Genomic DNA, 20,587 nt, shown 5'->3' on the forward strand with positions numbered 1-20,587 from the left:
AAATACAAAACCCTTATTTCCATAATCCTGTCAGAGCCCCACAAAAAAGAAAAGAGAGAAAAAAAACCCAAAAGAAAACAGAGACATTAACATATCACATGTCCAGGTACCAGTCTAGAATTATCTACCCAAGGTTTCCACATCCTTTCAATGTTACCCGCACACCCCCTCCTCTCATAGGCAAGTATCTCTCTTATTAACATATTGTTTACCACTTTTAACCAGTCTGCGTGAGAGGGCGGCAAGGGGACCATCCAACCAGAAATAAGGAACTTACGTGTTGGTCATGAGTTTCTGTCCAAAAATCCAAAAATTTGAAAGAACGGAAATCCCAAAATTCTAAATGATAACTAACTAATAATAACTAACTATTAAATTATAGGTATTGGAATTAGCTTTCAAATTTGGCTGTTAGTGAACGTAACGATTTAAGTTATTATTAGTTAGTTATTATTTAATATTTTCACATTTTTGGGTTTTCGAATTTACGAATATTCGTAAAAATTTGTTAAACTGGTTTTCATTCATTCGGATATTTGTGAATAAGCAAATTTGTTGAAATTTGTTAAAAACGAATTCGTAATGAAATGAATTTCACATGTCTACAAGATAGTGCCAAAGACAATCATTGACTAAAAATCGGAGGTGTCGACATGAGTTGCCCCACCCCAAAAAAGCCATACTGTCTACACCCCAAGAAAAAAAACAATTATATTAAAAGATTACCACTGCTTCTGCTCCGCAAAACAGCATACTACTGGCATGCATTCTATTTTTAACAATACATAGATGTTAGAGTCATACCAATAGGTTGGAGGATACAAATATGTCCAACTATTCAAAAATGGGAAAGAGCCTTGCTAGCGGTGACTCCGGGGGAGCCATTGATCCTGAATGTACTGTCATGTATGTACATACATACAAGGACAATTTTTTCCAAGAAAATGGTTTAGTTTTTTACATAATGATACATAGTTACATAGTTGGTAAGACTGAATAAAGACACCAGTCCATCCAGTCCAACCTGTGTACTTGGTGTATCTGTACTTACCTGTTCTGCAGCCGATCCGGTCCCAAGCTATGCTGTCAGTGGCAGCTTCAATGTGTAGTATGAGAGGCAGCTGACAACAGAAGCTCCATAGTAACTCTAAGAGTGACGTCACTTCCCAGGCATTTCCCAGCTGTTATCCGTTGTTTCCTGCACAAAGAGGGCACCAATGCGGTTGCAGAATAGCTAAGTATAGCAATTCTTTCTTTATAGGGCTAGATAGATTAACTTTAAACCTACTCTCAGCCACATTCTAAACCTAATCAGGTTTTGTCTTTATCTTTATCTTTTTTGTCTTTATTTTAAGGTTTGTACAAACCAAGAGAGTGAAGAAGAATAAGACACCAGAGCATAGGGTTTCTTTAGGTTTATTGATGATAATGATACAAAAAGATGCACAAAATTTTTACAAACATGCTATACCTGATCCTTTAGTAAAAGTTTATGGCGTGGAACTGATTCTGGACAGAGTTTTTCGAAGAGCTCCTTTCAGGTCATTGTTTCTCAAGCTGTATATAATCGGGTTTAAGAGAGGGGTGATAACTGTGTAAAATACAGAAATCATTCTGCCTGCCAGAAAATCCTTGGTTTTGAGTTGAAAGTAGTTGAAAAAACCAGCCCCATAAAAAATGAAGACCACCGTGAGATGAGAACTGCAGGTAGAGTAAGCTTTCCGTCTTCCATCCTTCAATGTAATTTTCAGGATGGTTTTGAAAATGTAGACATAGGAGAGGAAAGTAACGAGAAAGCTGGTGACTCCAAGAATTATAGATTCTAAATAAAAAAGCAAATAATTTAGGAATGTGTCAGAACATGAGAGTTGAATCATCTGATATAGTTCACAGAATAAGCCTGGGATGGTGGCGGGGTCAGGGAAGGCCAGTCTTAGCAAACAAAGTGTGTGTAGCAAGATAAAGATAAATCTGTAGACCCATAAAAAGAACGCTATCTGGACACACACGTGAGTGTTTATCATGGTCCTATACTGCAAAGGATGACAGATGGCAACATAGCGATCGAAGGACATCACTGTAAGTATGGAGGACTCAGTGCTGGCAAACCAGGTGAAGAAGAAGACCTGGGTGATACATGATGAGTATGAAATCTGATTTTTTCCAGTGCAGATAGCAAAAAAAAATTGAGACGAAGACACAGAGGGGATGAGGATGTCTAAAACTGAGAGGTTTCCCAAGAATAAATACATGGGGGTCTGCAGGTGCAAGTCTGAGGCCACCAAGAAAATGATGAGGAGATTCCCAACCAGTGTGGCCACATAGATGAGGAGGATCAGCAGGAATACCGGGACCTGAAAATCTTTGAGGTCTGACAGGCCAAGTAAAATTAATTCAGACTGAGAAGTTTGATTTCCCATCATAACCAAATAATTCACTAAAAGATGGAGCGATAATGTGAGGGTTCAGGAAGACTGGATAAGTACTGGAGAAGACACCATTCACTAGACTGTAAAGGATAATTCACAGCAATGCAAAAAAATCTCTCTCTCTCTCTCTCTCTCTCTCTCTCTATATATATATATATATATATATATACTGTATATATGTAATATAATGTATGTAGAGGAAAAGGTATACAGCACCTGTTGATCAGGATGAGTGCCAGCAACCAGAGCCCTGCCCTCAAGGTTCAAGATGTATTAGAAAGTCCAACAGAGGGGTTGCAGTATACAGGGGCGGACTGACCATTCGGGCACTTGGGCACTGCCCGAGGGCCCCATGCCACTAGGGGGCCCCATCAGAGTTGCCAGCCTCAATAAAACCAGGGACGGTATGTAAAAATATGTTTGTTTTTTTTAAATCCCAAGATTATATCTGCCCCGCCTCTCCAGTACCTATTCTGTGTGTGTTTACTGTGTGTGTATATTGTGTGTATACTGTATGTGTGTGTGTGTATACTGTGTGGCCACATAATCTATTGCCTGGGAGCCCCATAATCTTCTCCTATTGCCCGGGGGCTTCATAATCTTCTCCTATTGCCCGGGGGCCCCATAATTTCCTATTGCCCGGGTGCCCCATGAGTTGTCAGTCCGCCCCTGGCAGTATATAGAGTATAAAAGGTTTAAAGTATAAAAGTTTATAAAAGTTCAAAAATAGCAATACATAATGGTGGTGACAGTTTCAGGCAGATCTAATGTAACAATTATAAACAGTCAATCAACCATGAATTAATACAAGTCAGATAAAACAAGATAACAAAGAGTGGAAAGCAGTGAGTTAAAAACTGATGGTTGCCGCAATACTCTCACATTCAATGAAGGAAGATATTCAGTGAATACATGTGTAAACCTACAAAAAAAGTACAAATCCATTTCCAAATGGTTATAGATTTATATATATATATATATATATATATATATATATATATATATATATATATGGCCAGTGCCCTATGTCCTGGAGAGATGTGAGCCACATAAACACGACAAGACTAAGATAAAGTAGACCTGAATTGTGCCCTGGTCTGCAGGACGGTATCCCAAGAGAAGGGGGCATACCCAAGATAAGTGAGTGGATGGTTTAGTAGAGAAAGTGTTTTAAGAGAAGTGCCCTAAGAAGGGCAATGGGTGGGTGGGTACTGCACACTGGAACTGACAAAGACCAGTGTTGGTGGTCTGCTTAAATACCTAACGGGCTCCTCCAAAAATGTCGGGCCACCATACTGGTCTTCCTCATTATGGTCGGAGCCCTATGTTTGGGATAGATGTGAACCACGTAAACACGTCACAAGACTAACAACATAAAGTAGATCTGAAGTGTGCCCTGGTCTGCAGGACGGTATGCAAAGAGAAGGAGGCAAAAGACTTGGTTAGGGAGGTAATTATTTATTTGAGCTGATAACATCCTACAGGGCAAGCTTGCTGAAGGCTTGTGACATTTCTACTTGTGGATTGGGGTTGTATCAAGCAAATCAAGTGGATTTCCACCTGCCCATTTTCTTGATGACGTGGTCCAGGACCCCGTTTTGTGACGCAGCTGATGCCGCTCCAATGTGGAAGGAATGTCCAGAATATCGGCTGGGGTCAAGGCCTAAGTTAAGCAAGAGGATTCTAACGTGTCTGGTGAACTGGTTACCACTTAAAGGGTTAGTAGGGAAAGGTAGCAATGGGCTAGACTCCGAGAGGTTGGACAGATGAGCTAACAACTGATCTAGAATGGCCACTGGGCACCAGGCATTGTGAGTGTGGAATAGCTTGATATCTAGCCCAGGAGCGGACTGTTGCATTTTTGGACACTACGAGGTGCAGGATTACGTGATTCTGAAGGCGTATCAAATTACATCTCCGTAGTACCTGACGAGGCCGGTGACCATGAACTTACTCGGACGTAAGAAGCCATAAAAGGCCAGGTAGGTGGCTGCTTGGAAGACCAGGGTGGGCAGTGACCCGAAGGGGGAAAGTGACGGCATGGTAGACATGTCTCTGAAGATGGCACTAGTGCTGGGTAGGCACGTTCTACTAGTATTGGGGTTGCTGCCTGTGGATACCGTGTAGGAAGGTTTTGACTGCATGGGCAGAAAACAAGGATGGCTTGGTAGGGTTCTATAAGGGGACAAAATGCTGGATGCCAGCTAAGTAGAGTCTGATGGTATTATGTAATAGAGCCAGTTGCGTGTGGCAGTATGATATGAAAGCCAAGATGTGGTTTAAGATCTCCCAACACTGCCCCAGGGTTTGGGGCTAGGAACCTACCGTAGGAATTCTAGGCTGTAAGATAGGCCTACAGGGTGTTGCGGGATAATCACTGATTTACAAGGTGGGACGCATCGCGTAGGTGTTGCTTTAACCCAGTGTCAGGTGTGACCAAGGTCGTGGTGGTGATTTAATTGTTTTAGCAATTTTTGTAAACCCTGCCATCGTAGCAGCTCAGTGTCACCTTAGTAACACTGTAGCAAGAGACAAAACTCACCCAAGCTCCACCGCTATATAGTCTAGTTGGTGTGTAGAGCAGTCGGTGCTCTGGCTAATTAAGCTCACAAAAGTTCCATATAAAGTACAGGCCGACAACTCAACAGCTTCTCCATATAAAATATTTATTTAAGAATTACAGCAATAACATCATCCAAGCTGACGTGTTTCGGCCTTAGGCCTTCATTAAAAGCATCCCGCGTTTGATGATGGCCTAAGGCCGAAACGCATCAACATTTTTGTATGATGTTATTGCTGTAATGCTTAAATACATTTTTTCTATGGAGAAGCTGTCGAGTTGCCGGCCTGTACTTTCTATGGATCTTATAATAACACTGTAGTGCTCTGGAACTCTGGAGTAGTGATCAGAGATTTTTTTTTTTTTTTTTACACTACTATTGCTTCTAGAGTAAATATCACCGTATACGTGATTTTTTTGCTGTCAGAAATGAGTTTTATGAGTATTCATGAACAGCTTGCTTTTGGTCGTGATATGTGATGTAGCCAATCACATATCACGACCAAAAGCAAGCTGTTCATGAAGCAGCTCACATTTATTAATTACTGATGGTTTACATACAATGGGCAGGAGGTGATCAGAACCCAATACAAATACAAAAATAATAAATATGTATTATTATATTTTATATTTATAATATTTTTTTTTTTTTTGTATATGTCTTTCAAGTGATTGGCACTTTGTGTGTAGCAGCTGCATTTTTATTGGATTTACTTATTATATATATAATTATATATATATATATATATATATATATATATATATATATATATATATATATATATATATATATATATATATTTTTTTTTTTTTTTTTTTTTTTTTTTACATCATTCGGAGCAAGTTTATATATTTCATTTATATTTTTCCACAGAACCTAATACAAGTCTATGCTTCATAATAATCAGTTCCCAGAGGAGTCATGATAACTTCACACAGTACCGTAATATCTTTCTGTAATAGGTGGGACTAATTATGCCCCGTACACACGAGCGGACTTTTCAACATCCAAACTCCGACGGACTGAGTCCGTCAGACTATTCGATCGTGTGTGGGCTGCAACGGACTTTTGATTCGCCAAAGTCTGACGGACTTTAGAAATGAAGCATGCTTCAAATTTTCCCGACGGAACTCCGCCGGACCCGGTCCCCTTCGAAAAATCCGCTCGTGTGTATGCTACTCCGACGGACTAAAACCGACGCTAGGGCAGCTATTGGCTACTGGCTATGAACTTCCTTATTCGAATCCAGTCGTACGTCATCACGTTCGACTCCGTCGGAGTTTGGTGTGATGGTGTGTGTCCAAGTCCGTTCGGTCGAAAAGTCCGCCAGAACTCCGTCGGAACTCCGGCGGAACTCCTTTGGAGGTCTGTCGGACATAAGTCCTCTCGTGTGTACGCGGCATTAGGCATAAAATTCATATATTCCAAATACAATTGGGAGGTTCTAAAATATATTTATTTTACTCAAACATTGCTCTGACATGTTTTGCAGTGCTGCAGTCACTATACATTGATATAGCTCTGACATATACTGCAGTGCTGTACAGAGAACACTCAGCCAATCACACCAGTCTCTGTACCAGAGGAGCTTACGCTCTAATGTCCCCTCCCCCACAGTCACACACTTATTATTATTATTATTATTATTATTTATTATACATTTATATAGCTCTGACATATACCACAGTGCTGTACAGAGAGCACAGAGCCAATCACATCAGTCTCTGTACCAGAGGAGCTTACACTCTAATGTACCCCCCCCCCCCCCCACAGTCACACACTATTATTATTAATATTATTATTATTATTATTATAATACATTTATATAGCTCTTACATATACCACAGTGCTGTACAGAGAGCACAGAGCCATTCACATCAGTCTCTGTACCAGAGGAGCTCACACTGTAATGTACCCCCCACAGTCACACACTATTATTATTTTTATTATACATTTTTATAGCCCTGACATATACCGCAGCACATTACAGATAATACTGAGTCATTTATATCAGTCTCTGTACCAGAGGAGCTTACACTCTAAGGCTTCCCCACTATAGGCGTGCGCACAGGGTGTGCCGGGTGTGCCTGGGCACACCCTAATCACCTAGTGCGCATTAGCATTATCACTCTGTGTAGCATCGGGGAGATGGGGAAGATCTCCCTCTTACAGGCTCTGCCATCAGAGAAGTGTTTACGCACTCCTCTTCCACTGTGCCAGCAGGGAGATCGATGTGCCAGGGCCATATATAGACACAAACACACACGCATATGTGTTTGAGCTTTGGGGTGCACACCCTAATGCAATAGATTGCGCACACCTATGCCCACCCCCGCACACACACACACAGTCACACACTATTATTATTATACATTTATATAGCTCTGACATAGTGCTGTACAGAGATCACTGAGCCAATCACGTCAGTCTCTGTACCAGAGGAGCTTACACTCTAATGTCACCCCCCACATCCCACACTCACACACTATTATTATTTTACATTTATATAGTTCTGACATATATACATATATATATATATATATATAAACTATTATTATTATTATTATTATACATTTATTTAGCTCTGACATATACTGCGGTGCTGTACAGAGATCACTGAGCCAGTCACATCAGTCTCTGTACCAGAGGAGCTTACACTCTAATGCCCTCCCACACTCACACACTTTTATTATTATACATTTATATACCTCTGACATATATACATAAATATATATATATATATATATATATACTATTATTATACATTTATATGGCTCTGACCTATACCGCGGTGCTGTACAGAGAACGCTGAGCCAATCACATCAGACTCTGCATACCTTACATACAGTAATAGAAAAGCTGACTGGGAAAGCATGTATACATTGATACATTTGTTTCCTTTTTTTTATTGGTAAATAAATTGATTATCATTAAAAGTAAGTACAACAGACAACGTTCTGGTAAAGACACAGCGATGAACAATACAGAAAGAGAAAAGAGGCTTTGTGTGATATAAACCCCCCCCCCCCCACACACTATTTATTATTATTAATTATTCTTTTTTATTTATTATTATAATATGTCGGGTTTAGTAGCTGTGTACAAAGTCTGTGAATTGGAGTTTGTGAATTCTGTGATCTCCTTAAGAAATTAATCCAGAATTGCCTCATCTGTACAATTATAAGAAGCAGCAATTATCAGGGGGGTGTCAGTGTAAAGTTGGGTGTGATTGCTTTTATGTCTCGTATAGTAATAATTGAACTCCAGAACATCTCATCATTACAGGACTTCTTTTCTGAGAAATACACAGACCGGGGTCATCAGATTTTTGGAATTCTCTTTCACCATCCCAAACTGATGTGGGAGCCGAGCAGAATATACCAGGGAAGTGTGATAAGACACATTGTAACCACTCACCTGTATAGTCAGAATCAATTATGGATGATGGATGGGGTCTGTGTACGGGAATACCAGGGATGAGAAATATACAACACTGTATAATTGTCTAGAAGGACCTTGTAGAACAATATTTCATGTTTAAAACCGCCAACACCTTCCTGGTCTAGACCGATAAAATGTGTCCTGTAGAGGTCTTGTTATCAGATCTGGTGTTGGTCGGGTTCCTTCATCCAGTTCTATAGAGGAGATCGGAGTGTTGGGTAGAGAGGACACAAAGGTTCTCTCCCCACCCTGCACCTCACCACATCTCACCATGTATAAAAGCAATTGGAAGCCTCCTGAGATCTCCAGCCATATCCCTCCAGGGTCTAATTACACTGCTGAGATCTCACTGGGGCCTCAGATGATCCAAAAATATCTTTGTATTTCTTTATAAAGTTCTCCTTTGTTCTTATTAATAAGTGAATAATGTAAAACGTATTCTATCAGGCTTTCGTTGAAAAATAAATCTGCCGGGAATTGTACTTGTCATGAGAGAAGTATGCAAATATATGTTCAATAGGGTTGAGGTCAGGGCTCTGTGCAGGCCAGACAAGTTCCTCCACACCAAACTGGTCAGATTATTATTATTTTTTTTTTTTATGTAGCTGACTTTATACACAGGGGCACAACCTTCCTATAACAAAAATGGGTCTTCCCTGCACAATACCCATCTTCCAACTCACCCCCTCCAATTCAAATATACCCAAATGCCCCCCCCCCCCCATTCCATCTTTACAGCCACCTGCATTGGCATTTAAACCTACACCTGTAAATATATGAAAGTGTTTCATGTGCATGGATGGCCATTGATAGTTTTTGATGGTCTTGCCAGATGACAGGGCTACTAGGGAGAGTGAGGTGCCAAGGGGGGTGTACTGCTGCAGGTAATGGTCCTCAAAGAGCTACAAGGTAAAAAAAAAAAAGAAATAAAAAAGAAGAAAGTAGATCTAAGGGGCAGTGGCATAGCGGTGGGGGGTGCAGGGGGTGCCATGACCATGGGTGTGACATTTGGGGGGGGGGGGGCGCCAGTATGTGTCACTGCTGGCTGCCTCCTCCTAATTTTAAGTTCCTGTGTCCCCGCATGCTCCGGCCGCCATGTTCAGTGTCCAGCGCCCTGTGATTGGGCGTCATGTTAGGCGTAGGGCTGGCCTGTCTGCGATTGCTCCTGAAGTCCCGCCACCGCATATGACCCCCCCATACGCCCAATCACAGTGCGCCGCTCGGACAATGAAGCTAAGGCATGGAGGAGAGCAAAAATGTGAGCCGCTGCTTTCTTCTCCTCCTCTTCCTATCTCTGGACTGATGCAGGCCAGGACAAGGAGGTGAGTGAGACTCCCTCCTGAGAGTCATGGTACTGGCCTAAGGGGGGGGGGGGGAGAGAGAGAGAGAGAGAGAGAGAGAGAGAGACAGACAGACAGACAGACAGACAGACTGACTGACAGACAGACAGACTGTAGGCACTACGGTATAGTGTAGTATAGTATAGTATAGTATAGTGGACTGTGTAGTGTAGTGTAGTATGGTGGTTAGTATAGTGTAGTATAGTAGACAGTGTAGTGTAGTATGGTGGACAGTGTAGTGTAGTGTAGTATGGTGGTTAGTGTAGTGTAGTATGGTGGTCAGTGTAGTTTAGTTTAGTATGGTGGTCGCAAGGGGGTGCAAATTACTTGCCTTGCTCCGGGTACTGACAACCCACACTACGCCACTGCTAAGGGGTCCCCCAGTAAAATAAGAGGAGAAGCAAGAGGGCCCTTACGGTACAGTATGTAGATGGTATTTTTGTAGATAATTATTTTAGAGGATGAAAGAATACAAAAAGAAGCAAGTTACATTTGGAGGGGATGTGAATGAGTTGTATAGTAGACGCCACCTTCTGAGGTTATGATATGATATGAAGATTACCTCTATCTCCACACAAAAAAAAAAAGTAGGTTGCTCTCAATGCCTTGGGAACCTAGTTCTAGGTCCTCGTGGGGAACATTGGGGGGGGGGGGGTGATAAACTGGTTGTGCCCAGACTAGAAATGCCCCATTTTAGTGCTCATTAGAGTGCCTAGATCAGGAGTGTCCTCTTGGAGTGCCCAGATCAGGGATACCCCCCCTAGAGTGCTCAGATAAGAAGTGCCCCTTAGAGTTCCCAGATCAGGAGTGCCCCCTAATGCCACGTACACACGATCAAATTGTCCGGCGACTTAGTCCACCCGACCGCATTTCACCGGACAATTCGATCGTGTGTGGGCTTCAGCGGACTTTTTCAGTAGTTTTGCAGCCCAATCTTTCCGCCGGCGGACTAAGAATGATGCATGCTCAGAAGCAAGTACAAAAAAGGAAGCTATTGGCTACTGGCTATTGAACTTCCTTTTTCTAGTCCCGTCGTACGTGCTGTACATCACCGCACTAGCAATCGCCAGACTTTCCGTGTGTCCATGTGTGGCCAAGTCCGTTCGGTAGAAAGTCTGCCGGACTATCCGCCTGATTGTTTGCCGGACTAATTACGCCGGACAATTCGATCGTGTGTACACAGCATAACAAAACTTTGTTGGCGGAAAATTTAAAAACCTGCTAGCCAACATTTGTTGGTGGAAAGTCCGCCAACAAATGTTTGATGGAGCGTACACACGGTCAGACTTTCCGTCAAAAGGCTCACATCCAACATTTCTTGTTGGAAAATCCGATCCTGTGTGTGGGGCATAAGAGAACACACTTAAGTGAAAAAAGAAACTCAACATCAGCCCTCAATTGTAACTAAGTGTGGTAAGAGATTTTGAAGGTGAGGGGGCCTATTCAACAATCTAGTTCATGTGATGCTCAATGTCCACTCTCAGCTTTGTAGCCCTTCTAAAATAGGGGAAATCTATGATCTTAACCACTTTCAGCCCCGGACCATTTTGCTGGCTTAAGACCAGACCACTTTTTGCGATTCGGCACTGCGTCGCTTTAACTGACAATTGTGCGTTCGTGCGACATGGCTCCCAAACAAAATTGATGTCCTTTTTTTCCCACAAATAGAGCTTTCTTTTGGTGGTATTTGATCACCTCTGCGGTTTTTATTTTTTGCGCTATAAATAAAAATAGAGCGACAATTTTGAAAAAAATACTTAATTTTTTACTTTTTGTTATAATAAATATCCCCCAAAAATATATAAAAAAATGTTTTTCCCTCAGTTTAGGCCGATACGTATTCTTCTACATACTTTTGGTAAAAAAAAAATCACAATAAGCGATTATTGATTGGTTTGCGCAAAAGTTATAGCGTTTACAAAATAGGGGATAATTTTATGGCATTTTTATTAATAATTTTTTTTTACTAGTAATGGCGGCGATCAGCGATTTTCATTGTGACTGCGACATTATGGCGGACACATCGGACATTTTTGACACATTTTTGGGACCATTGTCATTTATACAGCAATCAGTGCTATACAAATGCACTGATTCCTATGTAAATGACACAGGCAGTGAAGGGGTTAACCAGGGGGTGGCAGTGTAGGGGTTAAGTGTTCCTAGGGGCGTGTTACTAACTGTTGGGGGCTGGGCCTTGTGTTAGTGAACACTGATCTCTGCTCCAATCACATGGAGCAGAGATCAGTGTCACTTGTTGCTAGGCAGAACGGGGAGATGCTGTTTACAATGGCATCTCCCCTTTCAGCCTCCCCGTGAGAAGATCGAGTCCGCGGGACCCACGACCGGACTCACGGGAGTCCCGACCGGCGTTGCGCATGCGATTGCAGGGCATCATATAAAAATGGACGTACCTGTATGCCGTGCCATTCTGCCAACGTACATCGGCGTGCGGCGGTCGGGGAACCGGTTAAACAAAAAACAACAAAAGAAGGGCACACCAGCCTAGTCCATTTTCTCAAGCACTATTTATTGATAAAAGTGTATCAAATACTCACAAAGGCTGTACCTACATGGTCATGCAATGACCGCTCTTTCAAGCAAAAAACATAGTCATAAATAATAGTCTGTGAAGTGCTGGCTCCGCATCAGTCCTCAAGGCTAATCTCTGATTATTACCTGCTGATTCTGTGACCAAGACAAAAAGATGATCTCCAGAGCTACCCTCCTCCCATCTACAGCCACCTTGACTAAAACAATGACATTCTCCTCATGTATTTATCCTTAAAATTCTAAAGGAAATGTTCTGAATTTTCTTGTAAAAATAAAGCTTGGCCCTGACCTCTTCCGTTTCCTGAACCTCCTTATTGGTCATCAAATCTGAGGACCTATGTTGATGGACTTTTGTTCATGTCAAGGGGGATATTGATGCCCATACTAGTCCGTGAGAATTCAAAAAAACCCACTTGATTTAAATCAAATGCAGGTTGGAAGGAGGTCAACTGCAGGTCAGATGCAGCTGTCAATGAAATCTGAATGAAGTTTCTCCAAATTATGTCAAATCGATGCCTTTGACACAAGCCCAAAGCCTGTTAACACAGGTCCTAAAGGACCTAGATAGAGACTTAAGCTAGCCATACACCTATAGATTATCTGCAGATTTTCTATGATGGAAAAAGCGGGAGATTCCTCCATCCACACAGTTTAGCAAACATAGAGAAATCTGTTGCACGTTTTCCATCTAACCATAGAAAATCTACAGATAATCTATAGGTGTATGGCCAGCTTTAGGGAATCGGGGCCAGGGTAAACTTTACAAAAAAACAGGAAACTTGTATAGAACTTTTCTATATCTCTGGATGTGGTACATACAGTATGCTGAATAATGATTTTGATGAAAGAGAAGCTCCTCATTCACTCCCTCGTTATCTCTCGCCTTGACTATTTCAACTCCCTTCTCATTGGCCTGCCTCTCCATAGGCTTCTCCCCTCTTCAGTCTATCATGAATGCTGCTGCCACTAGACTTATCCACCTTACCAACCGCTCAGTGTCTGCCAACCCTCTTCTCCAATCCCTACACTGGCTCCCAATCACCCAGTAAATTAAATTCAAAATAATAACCACAACATACAAAGCCATTCACAACTCTGCCCTAAGCTACATCAACAATCTTGTCTCCAAATATCACCCAAATCGTCCTCTCCGCTCTTCTCACAACCTCCTACTCTCAGGCTTACTCGTCTCCTCCTCCCATGCTCGTCTCCAGGATTTCTTCAGAGCCTCTCCCATCCTCTGGAACTCGTTACCTCCACTGGTCCGGCTATCCCCTACTCTTGTTATCTTCAGGCGATCCCTGAAAACTCATCTCTTCAGGGAAGCCTATCATGTCTCCAAATAATCTCCTACCACTTCCATCAGCTCATTCCCCACAGTTATAACCTTTTGTACCATCTGCCCCACCCTATTAGTTTGTAAGCTCTTCTGAGCAGGGCCCTCTTAGTGCCGGTTCACACAGGGGCGACTCAGATCCGACTTCAAGTCGCCCCAAGTCACCTCAGGTCGCACAACATGTAAAAATCAATGTAAGTGAATGAGAGCCGTCTTAATGCACACTACTGAAGTCGCTCCGACTTCAGAAAAGGTTCCTGTACTACTTCTATCCGACTTGTAGGCGACTGGTACCCATTGATTTCAATGGAGGTCGCCTCCAAGTCAGATCTCTGTCTATACAGAGGCGACTCTCAGAGAATTATCAGCTCTCAAAAGGAGTTCCCCCCCTGAGAGCTCATTCTCTGATTGGCCACGGCAAGTCGCCGGGCCTGGGGCGACTTAAAGTAGTTTTGTAAGTCGTGTCCAAGTCACGCCAAGTCACGTCCACATCACATCAAGTCACTTAAAGTCACGTCGTGTTGCCCCTGTGTGAACCGAACCTAAATCCTCATGTATTTTATTGTATTGTAACTGTATTGTCTCCTTTTATATTGTAAAGCGCTGTGTAAATTGCTGGCGCTATATAAATCCTGAATAATAATAATAACTACTTTTTCTCATCATTGGATAAACTTGAATTCCCAGATTTCTGACAAATGTTTATTTTAACTATGTAAACAAGGCAGATCACCATTCTGACAGGAGAGAACACATGGATCCTTTGCTCCTGCTAAGTAAGAACATGGATCTCTGTGTTCACCCAGTCAGTCCATCCCCCACACAGTTAGAAAGCACATCCTAGGGACACACTTAACCCTTTGATCGCCACTAGTGTTAACCCCTTCCCTGCCCATGTCATTAGTAAAGTAACAGTGCATATTGTTAGCACTGATAACTGTAATAATGTCACTGGTGCCAAAAAAAGTGTCAAAAGTGCCAGTTAGAATTCTGATTTGTCCACCACAATGTCGCAGTCCCACTAAAAATCGCTGCCATTAGTAGTAAAGAAATATACTAGGCAGAACGAGGAAATGCTTTTTTACAAAGGCATCTCCCCATTCTTCCTCTCTGACACAAGCGCTGGCACCCGGTGGACATCGAGACCTGACTGCGGGACCAGCAGTCACGGAGACCATGGCAGGCGGTCTCCCACGGTCTCCGTGACTGATGGTCCCGCGGTCTCGATGTCCACCGGGTGCCCGCGCTTGTGTCACAGAGAGGAAGAATGAGGAGATGCCTTCGTAAAAAAGCATTTCCTCGTTCTGCCTAGTGACAGGAAAGAGATCACTGCTCTATGTCATTGAGAGCAGTGATCGCTGTCATGTGAGGTGTAGCCCCTCCCCCCCCACAGTTAGAATCACTCCCTAGGACACACTTAACCCCTTCATCGCCTCCTAGTGTTTAAACCCTCCCCTGCCAGTGTCATTTACACTTTAGTCCCAAAATAGTGTCAAAAGTGTCTGATCTGTCTTCCATAATGTCACAGCCCCTATAAAAATCGCAGATCGCACCCATTATTAATAAAAAAATAATGAATAATAAAAATGCTATAAATCTATCGCCTATTTTGTAGACGCTATAAATTTTGCGCACAACATTTTTTACCAAAAATGAATAGATATCAGCCTAAACTGAGGGGGAAAAAATTTTTTTTTGTATATATTTTAAGGGATATTTATTATAGCCAAAAGTAAAAAATATTGCTTTTTTTTCCAAAATTTTTGCTCTTTTTTTGTTTATAGAGCGAAAAATTAAAACCGTAGAGGTGATCAAATACCACCAAAAGAAAGCTCTATTTTTGGGGAAAAAGGGACATCAATTTTGTTTGGGTCTAACGTCGCGCGAGCGCACGATTGTCTGTTGAAGCGACGCAGTGCCGAATCGCAAAAAGTGCTCTGGTCAGGAAGGGGGTAAATCCTCCTGGGGCTGAAGTGGTTAAATTCCACAACTTGGTACCCCCACCAGAAATGTCCACCACTTTTTGCAGGGGGCTCTGATGAAGATTTGATGGGCTTACTTTCTTAGACTCTGCATCTTGGCCCTCTAAGGGCTCACCCCCTCTCTAACCGGCAGATCGCACAGGGAGTCCATTATCCACCTGTTCAGTGACAATCTGGTTCTTTCTACACTTCAGAAATTGCCTTTTAAGCCATCAGATGCATTTCTATTTCTACTTTCACCTAACAGATGCTATTCTTTGTAGCCACAACCTCTGCAAGGTGAGTGACACTTTTTTTTATTTCCTGCAAGGATTCTCTTACACAAGGGACATTGTTTCACGCTGGTAGTTTTGTTTGTGTGTGTGTGGTGGGGAGGTGTATAGAATTTGTCCTATATGTTGTTTGCCTCACAATAAGAAAAAAAATAAAAACTTCTTTAAAGTTGTGGGCATGTTCTGCAAATTAAATTATGCAAATCCTCAAACAAGCCAGGTTGTGAGGCAACAAAACACAAACAATGCCAATGGGGTGAATACTTTTGCAAGGCACTGTATGTACTCACCATACAGCACACTCGAACAATGAAGCTTGGTGAGCACAAAAGAAAAAAATAAATAAAAACAATTTTTTCTCGCTAAGTACCGTATTTATCGGCGTATAACACGCATTCCCCCCCCCCTCGGCCCTTCTCGCGGCTTTCGGCCGCCTTCGGCCCTTCTCGGCGGCCGAAAACCACCGAGAAGGGCCGAGAGCGGCCGAAAGCTGCCGAGTACGGCCAAAGGCGGCCGAAAGCCGCTGATTACAGCCGAAGGTGGGCAAAAGCCGCCGAGAACGGCCGAAGGCGGCCGAGAACTACCGGGCGCCGCAGAGATACACAGGACATCTCAGCGGCGCCATTTTTAAAAATGAAAGCTAACACTAAGGGGACAACGATGCACAGGCTGCAATGAGGACAGGCTGCATGACAAGGCTGCAATGAGGACAGGCTGCATGACAAGGCTGCAATGAGGACAGGCTACATGACAAGGCTGCAATGAGTACAGGCTGCAATGACAAGGCTGCAATGACAAGGTTGCAATGACAAGGCTGCAATGAGGACAGGCTGCATGACAAGGCTGCATGACAAGGCTGCAATGAGGACAGGCTGCATGACAAGGCTGCATGACAAGGCTGCAATGACAAGGCTGCAATGAGGACAGGCTGCATGACAAGGCTGCAATGAGGACAGGCTGCAAGACAAGGCTGCAATGACAAGGCTGCAATGACAAGGCTGCAATGACAAGGCTGCAATGAGGACAGGCTGCATGACAAGGCTGCAATGACAAGGCTGCAATGAGGGCAGGCTGCATGACAAGGCTGCAATGACAAGGCTGCAATGAGGACAGGCTGCATGACAAGGCTGCAATGACAAGGCTGCAATGACAAGGCTGCAATGACAAGGCTGCAATGAGGACAGGCTGCATGACAAGGCTGCAATGAAAAGGCTGCAATGAGGACAGGCTGCATGACAAGGCTGCAATGACAAGGCTGCAATGAGGACAGGCTGCATGACAAGGCTGCAATGACAAGGCTGCATGACAAGGCTGCATGACAAGGCTGCAATGACAAGGCTGCATGACAAGGCTGCAATGAGGACAGGCTGCAATGACAAGGCTGCAATGACAAGGCTGCAATGAGGACAGGCTGCATGACAAGGCTGCAATGACAAGGCTGCAATGAGGACAGGCTGCATGACAAGGCTGCAATGACAAGGCTGCAATGACAAGGCTGCATGACAAGGCTGCAATGACAAGGCTGCAATGACAAGGCTGCAATGACAAGGCTGCAATGACAAGGCTGCATGACAAGGCTGCAATGACAAGGCTGCATGACAAGGCTGCAATGACAAGGCTGCATGACAAGGCTGCATGACAAGGCTGCAATGACAAGGCTGCATGACAAGGCTGCAATGAGGACAGGCTGCAATGACAAGGCTGCAATGACAAGGCTGCAATGAGGACAGGCTGCATGACAAGGCTGCAATGACAAGGCTGCAATGAGGACAGGCTGCATGACAAGGCTGCAATGACAAGGCTGCAATGACAAGGCTGCATGACAAGGCTGCAATGACAAGGCTGCATGACAAGGCTGCAATGACAAGGCTGCAATGACAAGGCTGCAATGACAAGGCTGCATGACAAGGCTGCATGACAAGGCTGCAATGACAAGGCTGCATGACAAGGCTGCATGACAAGGCTGCAATGACAAGGCTGCATGACAAGGCTGCAATGAGGACAGGCTGCAATGACAAGGCTGCAAATGACACTGACAAGGCTTCAGATGAACACTGATAAGGCTGCATTGATGGGCATTTAAATGTAAGTTTTTTTTTCCTTAAATTTCCCTCCTAAAAGTTTTTTTTTTCTTAAAATTCCCTCCTAAACTTGGGGTGCGTGTTATACGCCGGCGCGTGTTATACGCCGATAAATACGGTACTTCCTCCCCATTGCATTGACCGGTTACAATGGCACTTCCAATGTACTTTTTCAACTATAATTACTGGATTAAAAAAAAAACAAATATGTGGTGTATCCTCTCTCCTTATGCCCTGTACACACGAGCGGATTTTCCATCGGAAAAAAACTCAGTTTAAAATCCAGCCCAATAACCTGAATATGCATTACACAAATCTCTGTATTATATTAAATACTTTCAGTCCTGGTCCTCAACTTCATGTGTCGCCAGTTATGTTACCCATATACTATATTTGAGAGTTAATATCTCAAAGATATGATTTGGGTTAAATGAGAGCTCTTTGACCATGAGTGAAAGCTTTAAAGGGGTTGTAAAGATTTGTTTTTTATTTTCTAAATAGGTTCCTTTAAGCTAGTGCATTGTTGGTTCACATATCTTTTCCTTCGATTTCCCTTCTAAATGTTTTTTTTTCTTTGTTTTCTTTGTCTGAATTTCCCACTTCCTGTTCCTCCTCAGTAAACTGTTCTGGCTGACTAAACACCGTTCGGATGATGGTGTGAAGTTCAATGAGGAGAAACAGGAAGTGAGAAATTCAGACAAAGAAAAAAAAACATTTAGAAGGGAAATCGAAGGAAAAGGTAAGTGAACCAACAATGCACTAGCTTAAAGGAACCTATTTAGAAAATAAAAAACAAAGCTTTACTACCCCTTTAACACAATAACACAAATGTATTGGTATATACCAGTGATGGCCAACCGGCACCCCAGATGTTTTGGAACTACATTTTCCATGATTCTTATGCACTCTGCAGTGTAGTTGAGCATCATGGGAAATGTAGTTCCAAAACATCTTGGGTGCCAAGGTTCACCATCACTGGTGTATAGTAAAGTAGGCCTAGACTAATACACATCAAGCTATCTAATTGTACAGGAAAACGGTAAAAATCATGGATTGCATAAAGGAATACAGAGTATATTCCTTAAAACATGAATCTACAAACAGTAGGACAGAAGATACATAAGACTAACATATTTCCAGTTTGTCACAAAAGTGAGTACACCCCTCACATTTGTGTAAATATGGAGGTTATTTACTAAAGGAAAATCCACTTTGCACTAAAAGTGCACTTGGAAGTAAAGTTGCTGTAGATCCGAGGGGGACATGCAAGGAAAATTAAAAACAGCACTCTAGCTTGCACATGATAAATAACCACCTTTGCTACAATGTAAAGTAGTGAGTGTACAGCTTGTATAACAGTGTAAATTTGCTGTCCCCTCAAAATAACTCAACACACAGCCATTAATGTCTAAACCGCTGGCAACAAAATACAGTACACCCCTAAGTGAAAATGTCCAAATTGTACCCAATTAGCCATTTTCCCGCCCCGGGGTCATATGACTTGTTAGTGTTACAAGGTCTCAGGTGTGAATGGGGAGCAGGTGTGTTCAATTTGGTGTTATCACTCTCACTCTCTCATAATGGTCACTGGAAGTTCAACATGGCACCTCATGGCAAAGAACTCTCTGAGAATCTGAAAAAAAAAGAATTGTTGCTCTACATAAAGATGGCATAGGGTATAAGAAGATTGCCAAGACCCTGAAACTGAGCTGCAGCACGGTGGCCAAGACCATACAGCGGTTTAACAGGACAGGTTCCACTCAGAACAGGCCTCGCCATGGTCCACCAAAGAAGTTGAGGTCACGTGCTCAGCGTCATATCCAGAGGTTGTCTTTGGGAAATAGACATATGAGTGCTGACAGAATTGCTGCAGAGTTTGGAGTGCTGGGGGGGTCAGCCTGTTAGTGCTCAGACCACACAACGCACACTCCATCAAATTGGTCTGCATGGCTGTCATCCCAGAAGGAAGCCTCTTCTAAAGATGATGCACAAGAAAGTCTGCAAACAGTTTGCTGAAGACAAGCAGACTAAGCACATGGATTACTAGAACCATGTCCTGTGGTCCGATGAGATCAAGATAAACGTATTTGGTGTCAGATGGTGACAAGCGTGTGTGACGGCAACCAGGTGAGGAGGACAAAGACAAGTGTGTCTTGTCTACAGTCAAGTATGGTGGTGGTAGTGTCATGGTCTGGAGCTGCATGAGTGCTGCCGGCACTGGGGGGCTACAGATCATTGAGGGAACCATGAATGCCAACATGTACTGTGACATACTGAAGCAGAACATGATCCCCTCCCTTCAGAGACTGGGCCACAGGGCAATATTCCAACATAACGACCCCAAACACACTTCCAAGATGACCACTATCTTGCTAAAGAAGCTGAGGGTAAAGGTGATGGACTGGCCCAGCATGTCTCCAGATCTAAACCCTATTGAGCATCTGTGGGGCATCCTCAAACGGAAGGTGGAGGAGCGCAAGGTCTCTAACATCCAACAATTCCATGATGTCGTCATGGAGGAGTGGAAGAGGACTCCAGTGACAACCTGTGAAGCTCTGGTGAATTCCATGCCTAAGAGGGTTAAGGCAGTGC

General features: G+C 43.1%; 1 protein-coding gene across 1 annotated transcript; it reads right to left on the reverse strand.

Annotated features, from left to right (window-relative positions):
- Positions 1 to 1,481: 1,481 nt before the first annotated feature.
- Positions 1,482 to 2,425, reverse strand: LOC143925357 (olfactory receptor 7C1-like). Its single transcript, XM_077449926.1, has one exon. It carries the CDS (start codon positions 2,421 to 2,423, stop codon positions 1,491 to 1,493), a length of 933 nt encoding a protein of 310 aa, XP_077306052.1. The 5' UTR covers positions 2,424 to 2,425; the 3' UTR covers positions 1,482 to 1,490.
- Between the last annotated feature and the right edge of the window lie 18,162 nt (positions 2,426 to 20,587).

This window comes from Lithobates pipiens, unplaced genomic scaffold (assembly GCF_037356315.1).
Source record: "Lithobates pipiens isolate NorthernLeopardFrog02 unplaced genomic scaffold, aLitPip1_a1.2 Scaffold_22, whole genome shotgun sequence".
Classification (NCBI taxonomy): domain Eukaryota; kingdom Metazoa; phylum Chordata; class Amphibia; order Anura; family Ranidae; genus Lithobates; species Lithobates pipiens.

Coding starts and splice junctions, on each gene's coding strand:
- LOC143925357 (XM_077449926.1), bottom strand. CDS start 2,423: ATGATGGGAAATCAAACTTCTCAGTCTGAATTAATTTTACTTGGCCTG.